Consider the following 25,716-nt stretch of genomic DNA (forward strand, 5'->3'; position numbering starts at 1 on the left):
ATTTGAGCTTAGATGAAAAAAAGACGTCATAAAATGCTTATTTTATGTGAAATTTACGAAGCTTGGCTTAAGTTTTCATTTTTTGCCTCCAGATCTTCTAAGACTTTTAAGAACTATTTACATATGTAGGCTAATATTGCATCGCAAATGTAGTAGACCTTTTACTTTCTTCTTCAGTAATGAACACACAAAAGTCAGCTTTTTTGTAAGTTCAATTTTTACAAGTAACTTTGTAGAAGTACATACCACGACTTTGCTAATTCTGTTAAAATTCATCTTGAGTTCCAAACTTTTTGCTTCGCATAAGTTATGCATTGGGTCTATAGATATTGACATTTTTAAAATTTCGGCAATTTTTGGTGTTGATTAACCTACATTGAAAGATCTTCATGGTTTGTCTGTGGAAATATTAATTATTTCGCATATCCACATACACGTAGAACTGTTCTGTGCAATATAATACCCGAATCATAATTGGAATTTTGCACCTGTATATGTGTACCCATTGATAATATTAGCAGTTTGCGTAATTTTAAGTTACGTTTTTGTCGCCTCCTACTATCAATTTATCTAGCCCCTGGTATTACTGTATTGATATTCAAAGTACAATGTATGTAGATTGTGTAATTTAATAAAGATTTAAAACAGAAATTTGTCCCAATAAATTTCTACAACTAGCCCTCGAATGCTGGGTGAAAACATGTGAAATACACACCAGTAGACATTTCAAACAACTTGGGGCGTCATGTATATATAAAATGTATATATAATGCGCCATGTATATATAAAATGTATATATAATGCGCCGCGATATTGTAAGGTGATCTGGAAGTCCGTCAATGCATAACGATTTACTTGGCAAAATATAACATTCTTTATATGAAGCAGAGATAGATTTATAATGGCGACACCGTAGCTAAATTAGCACAAACTTTGCTATCGAATTCAAATTTCACGCGTGTATAAAGGGTGTTTCCTTTTTTAATGTGTTTGTCCATAGTCAAATAAACAGAGGTCGATTATATAGTCAATTGGTCATATAGGGTTGATGAGTTTCTACGTTATAGGCAGGTGTCCTTTATACAGAGGTCAATTATATAGTAAATTGTACCAAATGAGGTTGGTGAGTTTGCCCTTTATAGACAGGCGTCCTTTATAGACAGGTATCCTTTATAGACAGGTGTCTTATATAGACAGGTGTCCTTTATAGACAGGTGTCTTATATAGACAGGTGTCCTTTATAGACAGGTGTCTTATATAGACAGGTGTCCTTTATAGACAGGTGTCTTATATAGACAGGTGTCCTTTCTAGACTGGTGTCTTATATAGACAGGTGTCCTCTTTAGACAGGCGTCCTCTATAGACAGTTGTTTTATAGAGACAGGTGTCCTTTATAGAGAGGTATCCTTTGTATAGATGTGTCCTTTATAGCATGTTTGACTTATATAGATTTATAGAGATTATCAGCCATCTTCTTGTCCCTTTGTCAATGGTACTGTTGTCGCTGTTGACAAAACGTATTTTGCGTTCCACCCGGGGTCCTCCACACGTACTACAAACCTAAATATCGATTTCTGCCTCTATCGATAATTATGTACCCTGGTATACAGGGACATAGTTTAGATGACATCCATTTTTCGGACTCAGTGTTTGATGTGCATGGGATATGATTCAAACGCTGGCATTCAAACAATAACGGGGGTATATGGTGCATATGGAAGAAGACCTTTCAAAAATATGGATTTAGCAGTGACTTAGGAATTCAAAGCAGTTTCCAAATGGTCATATATCGGTATTACGTATATACGGGTACAAGCTAATAGACCCGACCTAATCGTGACGCAAAGCCATTTTGTAAAGTCTAATACATAATTGTCCAAAATGGATTCATTTCGGTTTCTCTGACACGGAAGGATATACACGAATAGCAAGTCACGATTTGCTCTATTGTGTGACGTCATTATCTCGGGTAGGGTGAATGACTGTCAAACCTAAGAACTGTCTCAGGTTTTGGTCACGCACCAGTGCCGGGAAATACAATTGATCATTTGAAGACCGGCTTTAATACAACATGGACGTGTTACTTTTTCGACTGGCTATTTGTAGTGTTTTGGGAATTATTTCGACAACGGCAATTAGATTCCAGGGGAAATATGACTGGGAAACCGAAGGTAGGTACCAATGTTGCAGACGACACCAAAATAAGTTTTAGAACCATGTGGATGAGCACCTGAGCCATGAAACAAAACTAGCATTATATGGTTTTACGGTTTTTGTTCAAAATGATGTTCGTCTTCCATTCTTTATTCAATTACTTTCTGTGGCAGGCGACACGTAGAACAACGCTTGATTTTGGCTTTTGGCACCATGTTGATACATTTACAGATATGCTACGAAATAAATTCAACTGATTATTTGAAGAAGAAGAAAGTTGATGCCAGGGTTTTTGTCCAAAATGAGTGCTCGTTGTGAATATTTTATCTTATTCTTTTCTGTGACAGACTTTTAGATGTCCGTATCATTATGCAATCAACAACTGATAAATTACATAAATAACCTTTCTGTAGATTATATAATTAGCTTGTTCCGTGGCATGACGTTTACAGTAATTATAGATTCCCAATTCTCTCCAGGATCTGGAATGTTACAATTTTTTTAACCAAGCCACACATATACACACTTGTGTGAAAAACACATGTATCGATACAAAATTCTGTACATATACATATGTACTAGTACATTTAGTGATTCATGCTCTATATACTTGTTTTAACCTACATGTACATACCCCCGTGAACAAAATCCACCCGTACTAGAGGACCTTTACAACACCGAAGAATTTTCACATGGGATATTAGCTCGGCTTTAATTTGTGTACACTTGTGAATAGGGATTTAGTCTTTTGTAAAGAAACCTAGCATACATTCACGAAAGTCATGACCTAAATATAGTTGGTCAATCGTGACAGGGTGTGGACATATACCCGTATTAATGACCCATTGATTTTCTATTTATACAACTATGACCTATTATGGTATGTGTTACTTATTTAACACACAGTAACATTATATTGACATGGGCTAAACAAATTTGATCTACATTGAAGCTACTCTTAGAAATCCTTACCCGGCTACGCCCAACCGTTATTGTGTTACTGTCACGCTAGCCTTAACATTGACCGGTGTCCGACCTAATGCTCAGAGTGCATTTAGGTGTAACGGCTTTATTGTCCAATAGTGTAGTCAGTCCGTTTGTATTGTCCGAAAAAGCAAACTACAATTGTATGACGGACATGTTATATACAACTAATACAAGACTGATAAAATAAAACGAACAAAATAACCGGCCACTCTTGAATGACATCTAATAAAAAAATGCGTTCGATTAATGAATGACCCACATTTTCGGTAAATGTAATGATTAGTTTATCCTTATATTAACAGTCAGGGTCACTTAGGACGTGACAGCTAAAATGGTAGAGGGAAGCCAGAGTACACAAAGAATAACCACTGACTAGCCTAGTGCAAATGGTCAGTATCTGGCAACTGCCCCATATGGGATTTGAACTCACGACCCTCCACGCGATCGTATCCTCGATACTTAAGGGGTTACTATCACTTTCGTCATATCTACCACTGAAATATGCTGTAGCAAAACTGAAAGCACTGTTTGCGACAACCGACGAGCAGATAGTTTGGTCATTTTATGTATATCAAAATAATATAATAACGATACGTCGTGTTACATTGAAGCTTTCTGTAATTTCCAAAGTCAGTCCAGGGGTAGATATAACGACAGTGAAAGTAACCCATTGAGTACCGAGGATACCATGGCCCTTAAATTCATTGGATATTTCTGACATATAAATAGAGCACAAAAATCCGGTCGAAAAGAAAACCCCTTTTTGTTAATTAGTCTGTTTGACCCTATATCGACGAGATATCTACAACAGAAAGAAAACTATAACACAGAAAACACACAGTATAAAATACTAAATGGTCGATATACATGTATATGCTAACCTTTCGTATTGTAAAGTTGACCTTGCATACTTATGAATCAATTCAAATACACTTTCATTTTGAAATATTTCTCGCACCGATGAAGTTGTTTGTGGTGTTTTGATAACGTTCATCCCAAATATATGTTCACCTAACTCTATTCCATGTCCATTCGACCATCAAAAACAATCAACAGCTAGATCCCCAGCATAAAATGGGATTTCTATGATGAATATAAGCAACATAATACCAACATATAAGTTTAGTTAATCTGTTTTATTAAAAGGGTGTCGGCCTATTTGGGAACTCAGACGTCTACTTTCTATCTTTATTATGGGTAGGAAGTTTAAAGAAATCTTCTTACCCCGTAACTCTGATAAAGTTTTCAATGGCTTCGGAACGAAATTCGTAATCTCCTCATAACTTATGAAAAACATGAACTTGTCGTCCCCGTCATCCAAAACATAATCAAGAATTTGACAAATCTACATTCGATTGTACTCAAACGATAATCATTGTTGACTTTCATGCAATGCGTTAATTTTATATTTATTTTTTGTTAATTTTTTATTTTCAATTGACGTGCAAAAACAAAGAAAAAAGAAAAATACAAGAAAAAAAACCAAAAAAAGAAAAATACAAGAAAAAAAACCAATAACACCAATATCCATTGTGTCTTTCTTCCTGTTCACTTACTACAATCTCCCAAAACACCCCCACACGCACACGCAACACACCACATACACGGCAGGCCGTCCTTTCAATATCATGGCTGGCTATAGGATCTTTATACAATCAAACAACACACCTTTCTTTATTTCTTTCTTTCTTTCTTTTGTCTTTTATCCATTTACTTGTAAAGAAACACTGATAAAGTGTGCGTTTTTTTCAGAACAAGTAACATTACATATAAGTGACAATGGACGCTATAAAAGATCATCAGATGGCGGTATTAGTATTCCGGATGTTCTGGGGATACATTTCGACACATCCAATGCAACCGTCAGTCTCTCACTGCGACGTAACTATGATCTGACTGAAAATGTGCCGGTCTTCGTCTCAACAGAGAGTGGCAGAATTGTTCAGAAACATTTACCCCCAGTTACGGTAAGACTAATTTAACTCGAACTTCTTTAACTCGAAGTCAGCATTGGTAGATTTGTTCAGGAACACTAACCTCCAGTTACGGTAATTAAGATGCAGCTTATTTAACTCTTTAGATGCAGATACAGCTTATTTAACTTTATTCAACTCTTTAGCTTATTTAACTCAAACTTCTTTAACTCGAAGTCAGCATTGGTTGATTTGTTCAGGAACACTAACATCCAGTTACGGTAATTAAGATGCAGCTTATTTAACTCTAAATTCTTTAACTCGAATTCAGCATTGGTAGATTTGAACTTTGATTTATCAAAGTGTGCATTAGTTTATTGTACTTGGATATAATATTTCAATAGTGCAACAATCACATACTTCGAGTTAAACAAGGTTTGCGAGTGAAACAAAATCCAATTAACAAAGTTCATTCAACTTATCTAATGTGTTATAATGACTAGATCGACTATTGGCATAGGTTTAAGATCACCCTTATATGGACATGACTTCCCGGTCCGTTTATCTAAATACAACTTGCGCTTAAATATGCTAATGAAAATCTATGACGAACCCTTTCGAATCCTGATGGATATGTACACTTGGTTGGGTAGCAGTAAAATGCACCTCTTATATGCCCACTAAGTTTCCGAAACGGTTTTATTTTTACAAATGGGAACGTAAAACGAGATTGATAATTTAGGAAAATATTGATTGTTTGAACTTTATTGAATATAAACTGATACACATTTTATCTTGTAACTATGTAACTTTACAGGACACAGCCTTTTACCAAGACGTCAAATATGGAGCAGCATTTACGGTCAAATTTCAAGAGAAGAGTTCAAAAGTTTCAAACCTGGTAAGCTACATCAATGGCCATTCAAAAGTTTCAAACCTGGTAAGCTACATCAATGGCCATTCAAAAGTTTCAAACCTGGTAAGCTACATCAATGGCCATTCAAAAGTTTCAAACCTGGTAAGCTACATCAATGGCCATTCAAAAGTTTCAAACCTGGTAAGCTACATCAATGGCCATTCAAAAGTTTCAAACCTGGTAAGCTACATCAATGGCCATTCAAAAGTTTCAAACCTGGTAAGCTACATCAATGGCCATTCAAAAGTTTCAACCTGGTAAGCTACATCAATGGCCATTCAAAAGTTTCAAACCTGGTAAGCTACATCAATGGCCATTCAAAAGTTTCAAACCTGGTAACTACATCAATGGCCATTCAAAAGTTTCAAACCTGGTAAGCTACATCAATGGCCATTCAAAAGTTTCAAACCTGGTAAGCTACATCAATGGCAAATAAAGACAACTTTCCAAAAACATTCTAAATGAAGTTTACGAATGAGTTTGACTTAAAAATATCTAATGTGAGTGGATATGACAAAGGTGGTAATGATCCCTGGAATATCGAGGATATCATTATTCATGGTGTTGGTAAAAAAATGATATTCTCATAGCGTCCATTTCACGTGATTGCTTATCATTCGTTGATAGATTTCACGATTAATTCAACAAAGAAGAAAACGCAAAAAGAACCTGTAGAGCGACGGGAAACCCCACCTTAAATAGCTAATTCTAACAAGTTTAAAGCAATTCGAAGTTTTAAAATCAAGATGGTTACAAGATGGTGACTTGATCAGTAGACTGCGATTCATATACTAGACAAAGGCTACGTAGCCGAAAATTTGGAACAGAGAAGTTTATATTATGTATATTGTAAATACAATTCATTGATGAATTCATTTTCCATTTTCCGCAGTTTGGGTCACTACATTTGCGAAAAGACAAATATTTTCTGGAGAGAACAGGTGACCTTGACAAAAATGACCCCTCTTTGTTTCACTTACGAAAGTTCAAGGTCAAGGCCGGAATGGTTACGGACTTTGTAAAAAGAAAAGGTGAGTGATTCGATTACGACAAGCGTTTTTAATGAACATTTTAATGCTATTTAATTTTTTACGTAAAATAATCCGAGAAGTAGCTAAAGTTCAATTTTTTTATGATACAAAGATTCGTGAACTTCTTCCTCTCTACAACGACAAGATTGTGTATGAAAATGTCATAAAGTACTTTTAGGTTACATATTTGGTCAATAAACAATTATGGTAAACATATGACATAAGTAAAAGTGTTTAAAATGCATATCTGTGATCAATTTCTGCAAAATAATTGTATTAAAACACTGCTTTTGTTTGTTTGATGATGCTGGCACTGTACACTTCGTACTAGTTACTGAAACGTCGTACATAATAATTGTGCACGCACTGGTAACCATATTATAATATATATTATTACGGTCATCAAAGATGAATGCCGGCGAAATCGATAAATTTCGGTTTTTGGCTGATTTGGTGGTTTTAGATGGCTTTGAAAATATTCCATTGTTGTTCGAACAAAGAGTTTCTGATCACCTGATGTAATTGAAAATCATATCGGTTTACCTTGCAAGCGTATAATTTTAGCGTAGGAAGCGTCATATGTGCACAGAACATAATATTCACTGGTTGTGAAACAACATTGTTACATAAATTATTTTTCGTAGACTTTTATTAAGGTAATTAAAAACTCATACTTATTAGCAAATGGGGATATAGTGCTGTATTTTACACTTATGCTGTATTTCTAGTGAAATTATATAACTGTGTGATTAGGTAAAATTACAAAACATCAGTAATCGATGGCGAAAGCTTATTTTTCATCGCTTTTGGACTTATAATGGACTAATAATGGACTTATAATGGACAAATAATGGACTTCTAATGGACGTGTTTTAGTTACACATTAGTCAAGCAAAAGAGTTTCCCAGCTTAAAGTTCATTTCATATACATTTGTATATATATATCTTCGTTTTGTTTACATTACTGCTCTTTTTGTGAAGACTCAAAAATATAATTATAAAAATACTCATAATTATTTTTTAAATGAATTCACACATCAAATAGATATTTATTTAACCTCCTGTATGTTGTTATTTTCTAGATTGTAAGGCAAACGATGATCTTCGTGATTTGAAAGAAACAACCATAAAGGTTTACTAGAGAAACGCCTAGATCGAATTTAAAGCGATTTTTTTTCTCATAGCAGTGATGACCCGAACTAAAGTATCACATTCTTTATAATTTGGTCTTACATCGCTCCCAGTTATGTGAATGATAAAACGAATTGCCATTCTATACAAAAAAATTCACTTTTAAGTTTAAACATTGTCACTTGAGCTATAGATAGTGCCGTTCATCACATGCGATAGGCCAATATTGTTTACTATCTTCTACCCCAGTCCTATATATTGTATTAGCGATGGATAGTAATCTGAGAATAGAATCGTGCCGTCCAATTTGTTCTGTCATGTTATTTAATACGCATGTATTTATGGAGGAGTGGTCAATGTGAACAGCGATAATTAAAAGTCAGGATCAACGTGTCCCAGTTACTTTGATTTAAAGGTACACTGTATGTCGTCTGATGACATTCGATGAAAAATAAGTAACACATTACTTTATTCTATATATAGATAGGCTTACATTTAGGTCATTTTTAGGTGCATGGTCTGGTGAACGCGATGGCGTGTTGAACCCACATAAACCATCTTTTGATATGACAGAATTACCCTCTTTCGAATTGGTACTCATTTTGACGTCATTATTTTGGAAGAAAACAATTACGTCGTTTTCACTGAAAAGTATGACGTTGCAATCAATACGTACTCCCAAGGGCAGTAAGTCTGTAATTTGCAAATACAGAACAATATTGATTGGACAACAACACAGTTTATGTATATAACATTATTTAATTAGTGTATATTACTAAATGTACAACGAACGAAAAAATGAATAACAGTTTTATACAGTTGTTAAAATAAATTTTATTACGAAAAGGTAAAATGTGTTTCACATATATTATACTATAATCTTAACTTCACGGTGTTGAATTTTGACATTTCATTTTTAAAGAAATAAAAAAATCTGTTTGGTGTTAAAATATCAGCAATGTACATTTGCTAAATACTAATAAAGAGTACAAATGTCTTACTGATAAAACTCATTGTCCCAGGTGCTTCAGAATACCCTAAAATCTTCTAAAACCAAATAACCCAGATTCTTTATCAATAGGTATATCGTCTATACAACTCTGTAATAATAAATGTTGATTTTCATGATACAATCTTGTACAAATAAATCCGTTCGTATCAATTAATAATACAATGCGTCGCGACAACCGTAATTCAATTCGCTTAGCATGTAAATGTCAAGGGAAACATATCTCAAGCTTTCACATGGTATTAGTATCTCAAAAATCTGTCTAGCAAATATTCGGTATACTAAATTTCCTTATAGCATTAAGGACCTTTTCTGGAGACTTTATGCGACTGATAATGGGCTCAATTCCCAATTTCAAATTTTAGTACAATTCCAATAATTTATAGTTTACTCTGGTCTTTATTCTAACTTTTCCAAATTTACCAGTTTTCCCCGAAAGGAAGTAAAAAGGTCCTTTCCAAATTCAACCAGAAAATGCCTTGACATTGCATTAAAAGTTTGGTACGAGTATGCTCTAAAATGGTCGACTTATTATATTAAATCAAATTAATTCATACAACCTGGTAAATGTTTTCATTTCAGATCAATTAGCAAAGAAAAATATACTTTACAATTTTCAAAAGTCCCTTAGATAACAAACTAAGGTTTGGAAAATAATAAAAGCTTGGAAGAATAGAAGATTTATAAGATTATAAATTTAACTTGCCTGTTCTGTTCCAATAACGCCCTGTTGCATGTTGCGATTACAATAAGGCGACAAAACAAAAACCAGGGCCCATAGTCATTAAAAAGTCTTGAGCATGTGCCCAGTGAGCATGATTTTACAAATATTACCATAGAAATTGTTTTCTTTCTTTAAATCAATCAATCAATCAATTTTTCATTTTAGTGTCACGCATCGTTACAGTCATTGATGAAATATATGTACAAGTATTTTTTAAAGATGCCCCGCCGATATCGGCTTATGGGATACTTATGAAAAGGTATATACGATGTAGAGTTATATATAACATCTATTACCAAAATGTGGCAAATTACTACTATCTCTTTTAAATCATACAACAACATTAAAGGGGCAATTCAGTCTAAGAGAACATTATATATTGAAAAAAACCCAGTTCTAATGGAAATTAGATCAGTCGGTTTTACTGTGATATGCCTGAAAAGCCCATGGTTGTGACATGTGTGTAGATGTTCAAACTCGCTCGCTGTCCGCCATTACACATTGTGGTCGAACTTCTTGTATGCCGAACCCTGACCCTTGCTCGTCGAGAAATGCAGTTTCATCTAGAACTGCTCAAATCGGTTTGACAGTAGTGTTTTTACCTTATCAGGTGAATTGTCTTGCCTAAAATCATTTTATACCCTTCTCAGTGGTTATGTAGTTTATTTGTTTAACGTACGTGACTTTGGCTCGGGTATGGGTACAGCGTCCATATTGTACCTGCTTAATCGCATTGATCAACGATTTGTTATTTCAACGATATTAATTAAAATACTTAACAATGCCGTGGAATTTGTCAATGTTTTACGTTATATGTTTCATAAGAAATGTAGAACAATACATTTATGCCATATTTTGCTTCTTGGTTATGTAAAGGAATTAGCCTGAGTGAATTGTCTCTTTAATATTATAAGTCTGCTGCATCTGAAATTTTACTTTCTATATCTAAGTCATGCTCAGTTTATAGGACTCAAAGAAGGCGCCAAAATGAAATGTTACTTTATTTTAATCAGAATTATGCAACATCAAATTAAAAAAAATCTATACACACTGACATTCTTTTAATGACTAGGTCAAATTTCCACGCTAACTTGATAAAATCATAGTGGTATGTAAAAAATTCATGCTCACTGAGCATATGCTTAAGACACGTTCATGAATATGAACCCGAGACTCTATGAAGTTATATTTTTTATTCATTTTGTAATATATTCGTGTCCTAACACCTTATTCATGAACGTCGGTTCGATAATCATAACTCTGACTTTGTAACAAAAATAACCCTATTCGATATTATCTTTTTGTCTGAATATCATAAAAAATATTTGTCTTAAATGAATCGAGTTCAGTTTCGAGTTAAAATTTAAAGGAAGAAAACAGAGGATATCTGATATTATCATTTTACTTTATCAGATCAATCAGGATAGAGTCTGGATGTTCTGCCTTGTTGACTTGACTGCCGTGACCCTTGATCACTTGACTGTTGTGAAAAGTCTCGTTATACCAGTATACAATATACATGCTGACGGTATAACACAACTAAATCATATAATTTGTTTTGAATGACGATAATATTACAAAATTGTGTATTTTATGGACTGAAACTGGGTGTTGCCGACACTGCCATTAGGCAAAACCACTATAGCCTATTGTCCACGCCTATCCGCACGATGCAACAAATGTGGCACATACATAAGTTATTCACTGTATATGTATTGTTAAAATGTTAAAAATAGGTTTTACAATCACATAATCAATTCTATAAATCGACCGTGTTGAGTTAATGGGAAGAGTAAAGAAACATTTTGCATAACAAATATATCTTTATATGTGACGCATATCCCTGTTTTTTTTTCTTTTGCACTGACATGACATTTATTGCAGTCAATCGCATGTACTTCCTCCTTCTGATCTTTTTTTCAGAAGAGAGGTGGATCATCTTGTGACAAAGAGATGTTTCTTAAACCAACAAACAAACACTCCCCTAACAAAATAAAAAAAACACCGAAAAAACCGATCAAATACGGAAATAAAAACATCAAACAATCTACAAACGCCTCTTAAGATTAGATGGTGAAAAAATCATAACGAATTAGAAATCCGCTTTATAATTTTTTTACTTATGTTTTAGATCATGATACAACCAAGGGCAATTATGCTGGAACTAAAGCAGGGAGACAATCGATAAGAGACAAAAGTAGAAGAGGCGGGAAGACGGATGATGGGAAGTCAAGGATGAAACGGTCTGTTGTTCAACAAACTGTGGAAATCATGATAGCGTCGGACCACACCATATACGACTAGTAAGTCTGTTTGGCATCCTCGATAATCCAGGAGCTCCAATCACTTACTACAATATCTAAACCCATGAACTATCTCATAGTAAAGCTGAAGGCAGCTCAGTGGACATCTGAACCAATCACATCCATGCAAAGATTTCCTTTGAAGACTACAAGAGAGCGACGCCTAACTTTAAAGGCACACAGACAACCACAGTATACCGTTATACGGCTCTTTGATGTACATCAGACGACTAAATTATTTGTTTTGTTCTGTTGACTCCAGTTTCACTATGAGAAAGTCCAGGGGTGTAGAGATCATATGTGATTGTATGTTGAAAATATATATTATAACATCCAGATAATATAAAGATTGCATTTTGTTACGAAATAAACAATAACAAAACATCAACATTCACACTCACACATTCAGACAGCAAAACGCTTTTAGAAAAAAAAGTTTTTCAAAGTCAGTCAAATTTATCTTTAATTATTATTTTTGGATTTACTTACTTATAGCGAAGAACATGTACACAAAAATTAAAGGATACTTCGAGCTTGGGAGTTGGGGGCGGGGGAGTTACGGGTCAGTTTGCCAGAAAATGTAATTCAATATTGAAATTTTGATCATAGTCAGAGACTGAAAATTGCTTTCTGTGTTATAACTCACATGATAAAGATCGATTTAATGTCATCCCTTTCAAGTATTTTGATGCCGTGAAATACATTTTCACAAGTTTTCTAGGAAACCAATGCACTGTTGTATCATTCAATCACAGACAATATTACAAACAGTGACTTAATTTATGCCAATGAAAACGCCTTTTTTCATACACACTTGGATATAATAAAATGAAAGCTATTTAAATGCTCTCTCTTTATAAGAACTGTAGCTACTTGATTTTGCATTATTTTATGTTTACAAAAATACCGTATTACACGCTAAAGTGGAAAAAATACTTTCATGAATCGCAGATTGCATTTCAACTATCCTAACAAGTTTGGCAAGTTCTTCATTTTTTTAGATATACTGTATATTTGGTTATTTTCGTATGAAATATTTGTTGAGATCGCGAACATTTCATCCTCGAAATAATAAGTTATAGATAAATCCAATGCACCATGTTAATATCGCGGAATTTTCTGTAAACATAATTTTACATAAAAAATCGCGAAATGTTTGACCCGCCAAAACAATCAGTTTTGTAGTATCATCGTAGGATTATATGTGAAGCACTGACAACGCCTACGTTCATGTCTATGGAGATTATTGTTCGCTGTATTTACGACGATAATTGGAGTAATTTCGTGAGGTAGATGAGGCGATAAGACAATTTATTAACCTTGCTATATGATACGTTCCACTTCACCGACTCTTAATACTCTCACTAGTTCGCACCGATTGTTTTTTATGTCAAACTTTTATAAGGAAAGTTACACGATATATTGAATGAAAAGACACCTAAGAAGAGTGTGTATGTGAAACATGACACAAAGATGTAAATATATATATATTTCATAGTGATTTGGCTCCTATTTCTCGAAATAAAACGGAAGACTGAAGTCAAAACTGGAGTTTTTCTTCTTATATAAATTATATGAACAATTGTGACTTAAGTCCTTTTTTAATTAAGTTTGTTTCCAGAAACCGGAGCCAGGTCTCACAAGTATATTGTACATAACGTAAATGATTTCAGTGATATTTTACCTATATACTCATCTAAAGATGCTTCATCGCTGATAAATTAATTTTTTTCTCTATCAAACACAGGAGCAGACGATTTTGTATTTTTCTTCAGTTACAAAAGTTACTTACTTTTCATCATTACCACCATTGAAAAGTTTGAGCTTCTATTTTTTCTTTTCTATTTTATGAAATTGACGCATGGTTACACTTGATTGGTTACCGTTTACCACGGAATCATGTAGCCACGCCCTGCCCCTTAAGTCAATAAAATCAACAATAAATGATGTTATATGCATACATTATGAGAGATCAAATGTAGTAAAACGATGAGAGAATAACAAAAACGACGAAATAGTTTTCTGCTGACTTATTTGTGAATTGCACTGTAAGTAGGACGGAAACCTAATAATGTAACTGGTGTCCGTATTGCTCGATTGACTAGCGGCTATTTTTCCTGTGCTATTAAAGACTTTTTATTTAGTTTATCCTCCTGCGACTCGATTTGATGCCTTGCCATAAGTGTCTTCCTCTGTTGCGGCCGCGTTGGCCGAGTGATTTAGAGGCCCTATCATATCACCACAAACCATCCACCTCTGGAATATGGGTTCGAATCCCATGTGTGGCAGTTGCCAGGTATTGACCGCTGGTCGATGGTTCTTCTCTGGGTACTCTGGCTTTTCTCCATCAAGAAGCCTGGCACGTCCTTACATGACCCTGTCTGTTAATAAAACGTTAAACAAATAAAACCAAAACCTCGGATGGGGTGCGCTATTTGAAGTCTTTGATTGTGTTTCAGTGCGATTACACAATGTAACAAGGTATCCTAGAATTCATGTGAACTATTCACACATACACATTTCAAATAGCTGGAATTTTCATTTAAAGTGATCAATGAGAACGCAAATGATTACAATTTATGACTATTCATCACAAAGAGGGACATACAAATGTAACTCGTGCAGATTCAATTCATGGACGAAATATATATTATGTAGGTTGCAGGCTGGTATTAATTGTCCCAATTACATCTTAGTACAGTAAAACAAGGGATCAAGGATCAAGAAAATGGTATATCCAAGGGGTCTTTGCTCAGACAAATGGTATTGGAATTGACCATTTGGGACCTTGAAAAAGAGGTTTTGATAAGCAGGTGGTCTTTTTACAGAGGTAGTAGCTATGGCGGGTTGACCGTACTTCGTTATGAAATAGTTATGTTTTTTCTTTCAGTTGGTATGCTGACAGCAGTGCTTCAACGCCTTCAGGGAAAGACACTGACGCAGAAAACGCCATGCGGCAGTTCTACGCCCATTCCATAAACGAGGTACGTTTAATTATAAAAAAAAAGTTTATTCCGTGTGATTTATGTAATTTCCTTTTCAGACAATCTCTAACCTCATGAAAACGTTTACGGATTAACTTGAGTACACTCATTGTTTTGTGTTATATTTTTATTAATTGATCATTATAATCCAATTTACTAAAGATAATCTCTTTCAAAATTCTAAATTCATTTTGGAACATTTTTTCTATGAAATCATAACGCTGTTATCTTAGCCAATCAGAAGCGAAGTTACAAACGGCGATGCCATTTTTTTCTTTATGAACTTTTAAGGCAATGAAAATGCTCGTTTGAAGAAAAATTGCATTTATTTTCAAATAAACCATCAAAACAACCATCTCTAAAAACTCCTTTGCAAGGTTTGATATATCTAATTGTTTTGTGTTCGTTTGTAAAGTGTACGCCTGGTTTTAATACGCTATCCCTGAAAGATTTCAAATTCATATTTTCTCAGTTAACATAATGATTTATATACATTGTATAATTTCAGATAGATACAATGTACGGCAGTGTCGACTCATCGTCGATTTCCATCAGCACAGTATTTGCTTGCATGTACATTTCAAAGGTAAATATCCTCATATGTCACATTACGGTTTTGAAATGGCTTATATTTAACATTATTATAGACCCGTGATTGGTTCAAATTTGTTCTCCTGAGGTGCCTTCAGTTTTATTGTGAGATAGAACAGAGGTGTAGAGATCGTAAGTGACCGGAGGCCCTGGAGTATCGGGCATGATATACCTCCTGCTTATTGAAACCACTTTCCTAGGATCTCAAATAGTCATTTATAACATGATTTGACCTGTGTTTGAATACCAGTTGATTGTAGAAACCATGCTCCTTGGATGGTATTTATAGACAGGACATACCCCACCTATTTTGATGTTTTTATATATTATAGTCCGCAGCCACGTCCGAATGGACAGAACCCATAGTCAGTAACGGACAAGTGGACGCCTCCAATGTGCTTGACAGCTTTACAGAGTGGGAACAGCAACAAACGGATGCAACTCTTTGTGGTTATGATCACGCCATGTTGTTCAGCAGGTAGGTTGAACGTCACATTTAGCAATACAAGGTCAAAGGTCACATATCGCAATATGAAGGTTAAAGGTCACGTATCGCAATACGAAGGTCAAAGGTCACATTTCCTAATAAAAGTTCAAATGCCACTTACCGCAAAAGGAAGGTCAAAGTTCACATGTCCTAATACAAGTTCAAATGCCACATAACGTAAAACGAAGGTCAAAGTTCGCATGTCCTAATACAAAGTTCAATTGTCAGATATCGCAATACGAAGGTCAACGGTCACATGTAGTAATAAAAAGTTCAAAAGTACGATGTTAGGAAACAACTACCGAACAGTGGACACTCAATACTCCGCACACACGTGTCCCCGGATTAAACCATCCGGATTGCGAAGGTTCCAGACTGCCGTTTACTTAATTATTAATGAAATCCGTTCCCTGACATTTTCGTCCTGATTGTGAGTTTTCCGGACTATCGGCGTCCGGATTATCGCGGGTACACTGTATGGTAAGGTAAAGCAAAGAAAAGTATCTTAATCAAACAATGTAGCATATCATATACTAATATTTACACAGATCACCATTTAAAAACAAAAAATGCTCCACCGCTGACATTTGATATTTTTTCTCCTTCAAAAACGAAAGCAGACGATGTAGTATTTTCTTCATTTACAAAATTACTTAATTTACGCCATTACCACAATTGAAAAGTTTGAGCTTCCAATTTCATTTCAAGACAAAAATATTACAAATAATTAATTGCATCCCGAAAAAATCCCTGGCACAATTTCCTATATGGAATTAAGTAATTATTGAGCCTACAACAAAGGCACATTGGATTATTTAATATTATTTTTGTGTTAAGTAGACATAGATATATACGATTAAACACCAACTATTGTTCAAATGATGAGTATCATTTATGCCCTGTCGGCGGTGGAGCATGTTTAAATAATGTCTTTTACAGAACCATTGATAATCGAAAAAATAATATTTATTTGAAAAGAACTAACAAAACTTCAAAAAAAAAAAAACATTTAAAAAATATCACTTCGTTATTTGAAATTTACAAGAGTGATTCAACCAGTTCTTTAAAGCTTGGTCAATCCTTAATTAAACAAAATATCTAATCTATCGAATGACTTTGGAACCAAGAAATGTATGAATACGATGTCTTATAAAACATAATGGTGTCAAAGTTAAATTTCATTTATTTTATCTATTTGGATACAACCCCTGCATGTAACAAATTATTTTAATCGACGTCATCTCAAAGAAATGAAAGAATCATATCATTTATAACGTGCAAAGTCTTGAATTAATGGAGTCTATAAGAAAAAAAGAAATGCAAAAAGTAAGTGTTTGGTAATTGGATTCACTATCTTTGTGTTATAGTTACGCTATATGAAAGGTGAATAATTTGAAGAAAAAAATCAACAAGCTTTTATTAGTATCAAACCTACAAGTCAAATTGTGTGCAAGTAAGCATTGAAGTCACTATTTTTTAATTTCATCGGGGTATGAAATAAATTTTGTTTGCAAACTGTGTGAATCCGCGTAGCGGTGAAATTAAAAAATAGTGACTTCAATACTTATAATTAATTTCCCAGGCTACTTTATAAAATGAAATACATTTACACGTACGATTCCATTGATTTTTTCCAAGGGATTATTTTTTCCAAATCAATACGCAACGTCAATGTTTCTATTACGTCATAATAATGTCGGGAATTCCGCGCCATTCTCGGATTTTTTTTCATCGTGGAATGAAAAAAATGAATAGACCAATCAGAAAGCCTTTATCAAAGAGAAAATTAATTATATGGTATTGAACAGAAAAGATTTCGTAAATCAAGCAAAATTGAAGCTAAAAGCAAATCTAATACGTTCATGCTGTAATCCAACTAATTTTCGTATGTGATTAGATATTATGTATTTCGCCGGAAAGAACCGCAAAAATAAATCTGAGCCAAAAAGTGTTAAAACGTTATATCTCTACATCGCAGAACTAAATTACTTTGTATAACAAGCAAAACATAGTCGCCGCGCAGATCATTTATAAGTTAGTTTATACTACATTTTATGCATTTTAGTATTTGTTTAAGAGAACATTAGTTTAAAAGTCAATCAATTTGATTTCTGCATTTTACAAATGTCTTATCTTTACGAATGTGAACTAATGGAGTGTTTTCCCGTTTTGAACAGGTACGACTTTACATCGACAATTTCTGGGACTGTCTTTACGTCAACAGCAGGTTAGCTAAATTTATTTTATTCTGTACTTTAATGATTCTTCACCGCAGACAAATGATATTTTTTATCTATCAAAAACAGGAGCACACATATTAGTGTTTTTCTTCAGTTACAAACGTTACTTACTTTACGTCATTACCACATTTGAAAAGTTTCAACTTCCCGAAAAATCCATGACACTATATCCTGTAAGGATATGAAGTACTGATTGGGCATGCACCAAAAGCAAAATAAATTATTTCATATCGTTTTTGTGTTAATTAAGAATATATATATCACAATTAAACACCAATTATTTTTCAAATGATGAATATCATTTATGCTCTCTGGGCGGTGGAGCATCTTTAATACATCAGCATGTTTCATTGTCTCATGTTGAAGTTTTATTTTACATTTTGAGAGCATGTAAAATGACATTTTATCACATAATCCGCCTAATATCCAGTGATTTGCCCATGTAATATTTTTGCATATGTCATTAGTGTAATATGACATGGAGCGATTTTCATTGGCTGGGAATTCATTGTGACGTCAGACAGAAATAATAAAATGACGTCAGGAAAAATGACGTGACGTCAGAATTACGAGGACAGTGGGACAAAATGGGGGCCTCTGCTAGATTGTCGGAATTCATTTTGACATGACATTCTGTGCTATGTAGGTATTTGTAGATATGTGATAAAACCTGTCTTAATTAGTGTTTGTTTCATATGAGATTTTATGAAACTCGTCTCGCCAAGGCTCGCAAAAATAAAAATTTCTTAGACTCATTTCATAAAATCTCATATAAAATGAACACTCATGTAAGATCCTATATGTATGTCTAAGTACTGAGCAGTCGATTTATACTCATGAAATACACGTTAGCCGTAACCTATAATTTTGTCTCTGCTGACACATATTGAGTCAACTTATGATGGTTTTGGTATTTACATTGGTGTAAGCGTTGGTCATTTGCTCTAGAAGAAGGTGGACGAGGTGATCCAAAAGTATTTATCCTTCCCTCCGTCAGTTGCAACGATCATAGATGCCAATATTCTCGACCGTCAGCTGGTGATCCTCTATCTGGATTTACACTGACGTGAAATAGTGTATAAACTAACATCATATCTTCATAACCTAAATTAATTTATTAAACACACATCAGATTACCTACATATTTAATAATGCGCTAGCTCGCAACATAGTATATGTACATGTAGGTAGCTGAATGTTACACAGCGATGCTGGTCAAAATGTGACAACTAATTCCTGAAGAATCTCAACACATTCATGGTGTCTAAACGAAGAACTTTTATATTTTTCTTTCTTATTGGACATTGTCAGGTCTGGCATGGCTATCTGGAACTTGTCGGACTTACAAGCAGTCCATATCAGAATATTCATTTGACACCAGCATGAATGCAGTTGCCGCTCATGAACTCGGTCACAAGTGAGTATAATTACCCCTTACGACTCCTCTGAACTCTTCTCAAACTAAAGCTGGAACAGTTCATTATTGAATTACAGGGGTAAATGAGATAAAGCTTGAGTATAACCGTCATGGTAACAGCAAATGACTCCCATGTAATTCAAGACGAAAAGGGAAACGTTTACTAAATGTCCATTTGCACATAATTACGTTCATTAACGTTACATTGAAATACATACATTGTATGTTGGTTTTTCATCCATCCTCATTAGTTTCATTTCTCCGTATTTAATCATTCTTCCGACGCAACCATAGTATTACCATATTGTTCTTTAAATAATGATGGTCGTAATACAGACACTATAAAGGTGGAATCCATCTCATCACAATGTCTTTGTTTTTAACGTAGTCTTGGAGCTGACCATGACCAGGACATGAATGCCTGCCTCAGTAGCGATTCTTTCATCATGGCGCCAAGTCTTGGCAATGGACCTGACAATGCCAGAGATAACCCATGGAAATTCTCCAGCTGTTCTACCACGTATTTTGAGACTTACATAGCAACCCTTGGCAGGTAAATGGTTAGACGATATCCCATCTTTGGCAAAATACTCGGTTATTTGGGGATTCCTTATTGGAAACTTCCATAGCATCCCTTGACAGGTAAGTGGTTAGACGCTATCCACCATTTGGGAAAATACTAGGTTATTTGGGGATTTTTTATTGGAGACTTCCAGAGCATGCCTTTACAGGTAAGTGGTTAGACGCTATCCCACCTTTTGCAAGATACTCGAATATTTTTGAAGACACATCTGCAAACACATTGAGTCGAGATAAGTATTCAAACAAATAATCTGGCGATTATGTTGACTTTATACATGTTCATTTACATTTGCGCTCGAGTTTTCTATCGCAATTTTGCGAAAATGTATATATCGCAAAAATACAAGATACGGTCATCTGACTGTTAATACAATATATAGTAAAACTGAAATACGCAGCAAGTTGTTTTCGGATTGTAGCATATTCCATTCCTGTGACCTTGAATATAGGCCAACGTCATTCATTGAACAAACTAGTTTTCTGTTGATCACTTTCAAAAGCAAAACAAAAAATCAACAAATCTTCTTTCGGATTATTTTAAAGAAATAGACCACGGCAACGTATTCGAGTCATTCAGTGAAGTGGAAATTGCATCAGTTTTGAGTCATTGGGGTTAAATACATAATTCATTTACAGTTATTTGATTGAATGGCCCTTTAATGGGATGAATTTGTTACACAGTGTATTAGTGACCTAATACGGAAAAAATATTGGGTCTACAATAAACTTGTATCAGGCTCGGCCTCGCCTTGTCCGATACAAGTTTATCATAGACTCAATATTGTTCCGTATTAGGTCAGTAATGAACTGTGTAACTAATGATATCGGGCCTATGTAAAAATGTATTTGGCTCTCCGCATCCCTTAACGCATTGACTAAATATATTTCCGTATCATACCAGTGCCACACTCTTAACAAAAAGGTATGTTTTATCCATTTCATTGTTGAGCAAAGTATTGTAGTTTATAACATGGAAATGAAATTACCACAAGCAATTGACCGAATATTGTCATTTAAATAACAGCCAGAGTTGCCTCTTGACCTTGAGTACTGACCATGACCCAACGGCCTTGACCCCGTATGACCAGGAAATCCCCGGTCAGGTGACCACGGCTGACGACCAATGCGTGCGCGACCAAGGAACGGGATCCTATCTGTGTAGGGTAAGAATATACTGCGAACATTATAACAACCGTGATATTAGACGAGAACTTGAATTGCCGTCAATATCTATGCATTCCACTATCGGTATGGCAACATTTAATGGAATATGCTTGGATTTGTCTAATTCAATACACAAACAACATGCATAAACACCCATCAAATATAATACTGTTAATTTGAATTTATTTACATCAACTACATCCAAAAGTATTATGGAAGAATGGCCGCAGTATGATCAGAGCCTAGAACTGGTAGCCAAACCGAGTGTACAAATGTATCCCTCAGAACCACGAGAGACCGGTTCCTCTAGTTTAAAACAATTGGAGGGCAAACTCGACAATGAGACACACATCCGTTTACTAAAACCCATTATGACCACCAGTCCACCTGCGGTGGTCAATACATGGTACCTACTCCACACGAGGATTGGACTCGCGACCAAAAGGTGTAGCTTATGGTAATATACCGGGACATTAGTGAAATATCTTAAGATTCATATTGGGACTAAAAGAAAAAAAAATCTAATTTATTCCAGGAACAATACAACGCTGATTATTCGGACATGTGTCACACGATGTGGTGTAGGCAACCTGGTTCCATTAATGGTGTAGGCAACCTGGTTCCATTAACTTCTGCACCAGTGCTAAAGCTCTAACAGGAACCACATGTGGTAACCGGAAGGTAATAAACTTGTAATCTACTGCGCTGTTTGTGAATCCTCCTTAAGAATTATTGTTTGCGCAATTTCAGAGAAAAAGAAAGAAATAAGCTATATTGATTATCTAACTTATTAGTCTTTCCATTTTATTAGCGGACATTAAGTTTAAAGAAATTTAACCCCCACTTCGAAGTACTACGATACAGTATAATACAATGTATTACCATATCCAATGAACATGTTGAACGATGCCCCATCCATTCCCTTTCCATTTCTTAGTATTTAAATCCATCGTTTGTGACGTCACAAGTTTATGTGCAAAATACCAACATCGTTTTCTACCATGTTTTTTTTCCAGTGGTGTTACCAGGGTTACTGTGTATCCAATACCTCGGCTCCGGCAGTCAGTGGTATGCATTTCATTTTTTTTCGTACAATATGTCAACTTAAAGTTTATGTCAATAACAAAATTAAATCCCCATGAAAGAATCTTTTTTCTCGAATACAAAAAGTAGTCCGTCTTTGTATCTTACACAGTTATCTCCCTTGAGGATAGATATTCATTGTGATGTCATTATTTTTTTAGCAAAACTCACGTCATTTTCTCACATTTTCTGACGTCACAATTAATACCTACCTGCAAGGACAGATAACTCTGTAATATGCAAACAGAGAATAGTCACCACCAAAAAAGTTGATTGATAGTACATGTGTTCAATTTTGTTTTTGAGTTAAAGATAATAACATTGAATATTAATTTTCTTCAAATGACTTTAAGGCTTAAAGATTGCCTCTATGAAAGCAATAAGAGGCGCGAAACCTTCATGGCGTTCATAACTTCCTGTTTGTTACTACGTACAACTGTGCTAATGTGTGATATAGGGAACAGCCAACTAAATGAACAAAAACCTTCGAAATAGCCCCAGTGTATACAAGATTGAGCCCAGGATAGAATTGTAACCCGCTCGCTGATTGACTGGCTAATTATGCATTTCAAAAGTAAAAATGTTTTCTGACAGGTAATTATTCCTGGAATTTCAGATTAAGACTTAGGTTCAAAATATCAATTTTGAGAATGAATAAGTGAAAACATTAGAATTTCAGGATTTTTAGTGCAAAATGCGCCTGATTTCAACATGGCTACCCTGGTTGGAGTTTGTGCTGAAGGACCCAAACTTTGTTTTCTATCTAGTGTTATATGAGAACCTACACTTTATAGAACACAATAGCTAACTAAAACTTTAACAAACTTTAACACTATGGTCTATGTAAAATTATTTAGTTTGTTGTTATCTAAACAGAAGTTCAAAAAGTATAATATAAACATCATTGGCTTGACCATTTGTTGTGATTTCAGATTATCAGTGTCCCTACGGTGACACTCCGGGTGTAGTATATGAAGCGGGAGGAGTTTCGTACACGTGCACTACGCTATTTGATAGTTTTGGTATTTCGAACTGTGTCACTTTTTATGCGAGGTGCTGTGCAACCTGCTCAGCCTACGCTCGTAAGTATTACCCAAGGGTTCGAGAAGGTGAAGCGCATTTCTTGTATCACGGTACATGGACGATAAATGATAACCGAAAATGACAATACGATGTAGATATCACAATTATATTAAAAAGATTTTACTAGTAGAGGAGAGCAGTATACATATTAAATATGAATTGTAAATAAGTAAACCTTAAATAAAAACTTAGACTGTCTTACTATAGCTTGGTATTCTCATGTTGTGTCGTGTAGTTTTCTTCTAACACTAAACACGCTTTTGGATCTCTTAGCGAGCAAAACAGAATTAAAATAAGAACATTAATATAGTTGTGTATCACCCCCTTACAATAATCTGATCATTTACTTATTTCAACCTAATCTGCATTTGATATAAACGTAGGGTTTCGAAAAAGGTACAAACGTAAAAGCGATGATTAATAGAAGATTGCTATCTGAATAAAGATAAACAATTGTAAGCATCAAATAAAAAATAACAATACATTTTCCCTTCACATTGTAGCTTCGACGACAAGTACCACTCCAACAACGACAACTACCACTCCAACAACGACTACTACCACTCCAACAACAACAACTACCACTCCAACAACCACAACTACCACTCCAACTACCACTACTACCACTCCAACAACAACAACTACAACTCCAACAACAACAACTACAACTCCGACAACCACAACTACCACTCCAACAACAACAACAACCACCACTCCAACAACCACAACTACCACTCCAACAACCACAACTACCACTCCAACAACCACAACCACCACTCCAGCAACCACAACTACCACTCCAACAACCACAACTACCACTCCACACCAACCACCACAACTACACTCCAACACCAACAACCACAACCAACACACCACTCCGACAACTACAACTACCACTCCAACAACACAACTACCACTCCACACCAACACACAACACTACCACTCCAACAACTACAACTACCACTCCAACAACACAACTACCACTCCAACAACTACAACACCACTCACACCACAACTACCACTCCAACAACCACAACTACCACTCCAACAACTACAACTACCACTTCAACAACCACAACTACAACTCCAACAACCACAACTACCATTCCAACAACCACAACTACCACTCCAACAACCACAACTACCACTCCAACCACCACAACTACCACTCCAACCACCACAACTACTACTCCAACAACCACAACTACCACACCAACAACCACAACTACCACTCAACAACACAACACAACCACCAACTCACAACTACATCCAACTACTACAACTACCACTCCAACAACCACAACTACAACTCCAACAACCACAACACATCCACAACCAACCACTCCCAACAACTCAACAACAACCACTCCAACAACCACAACTACCACTCCAACTACTACAACTACCACTCCAACACTACAACTACCACTCCAACAACCACAACACCACTCCGACTACTACAACTACCACTCCAACTACTACAAACCTACCACTCCAACAACCACACCAACCACCACAACTACCATTCCAACAACTACAACTACTACTCAAACAACCACAACTACCACTCCAACCACCACAACTACCACTCCAACTACTACAACTACCACTCCAACTACTACACATACCATCCCACTCCAACTACCTACACAACACTACCTCTCCAACAGCCACAACTACCACTCCAACACCACAACTACACTCAACTACAACTACCAACACACAACACCACACAACCACAACTACCATCCAACAACTACAACAACTACACTCCAACAACCACAACTACCACTCCAAACAACCACCACACCACTCCACCAACTACCACTCCAACAACCACAACTACTACTCACCCAACAACCACACCACCACTCCAACTACTACAACTACCACTTTAACAACCACAACTACTACTCC

The 25,716-nt window shown here is 35.3% G+C and overlaps 1 protein-coding gene across 1 annotated transcript; it reads left to right on the plus strand.

The window, feature by feature from the left end:
* Positions 1-1,657: 1,657 nt before the first annotated feature.
* LOC138310855 (uncharacterized) lies at positions 1,658-25,697 on the plus strand. The gene is made up of 14 exons (XM_069252185.1): positions 1,658-2,171; positions 4,894-5,108; positions 5,872-5,955; positions 6,863-7,001; positions 11,997-12,168; positions 15,059-15,152; positions 15,661-15,738; positions 16,076-16,221; positions 18,408-18,457; positions 19,782-19,887; positions 20,276-20,440; positions 21,494-21,632; positions 22,169-22,240; positions 25,470-25,697. The coding sequence occupies exons 1-14, from the start codon at positions 2,072-2,074 to the stop codon at positions 25,695-25,697; spliced, it is 1,788 nt and encodes a 595-aa protein (XP_069108286.1). The 5' UTR covers positions 1,658-2,071.
* The last annotated feature ends 19 nt before the right edge of the window (positions 25,698-25,716 follow it).

This window comes from Argopecten irradians, chromosome 16 (genome assembly GCF_041381155.1).
Source record: "Argopecten irradians isolate NY chromosome 16, Ai_NY, whole genome shotgun sequence".
NCBI classification, from domain to species: domain Eukaryota; kingdom Metazoa; phylum Mollusca; class Bivalvia; order Pectinida; family Pectinidae; genus Argopecten; species Argopecten irradians.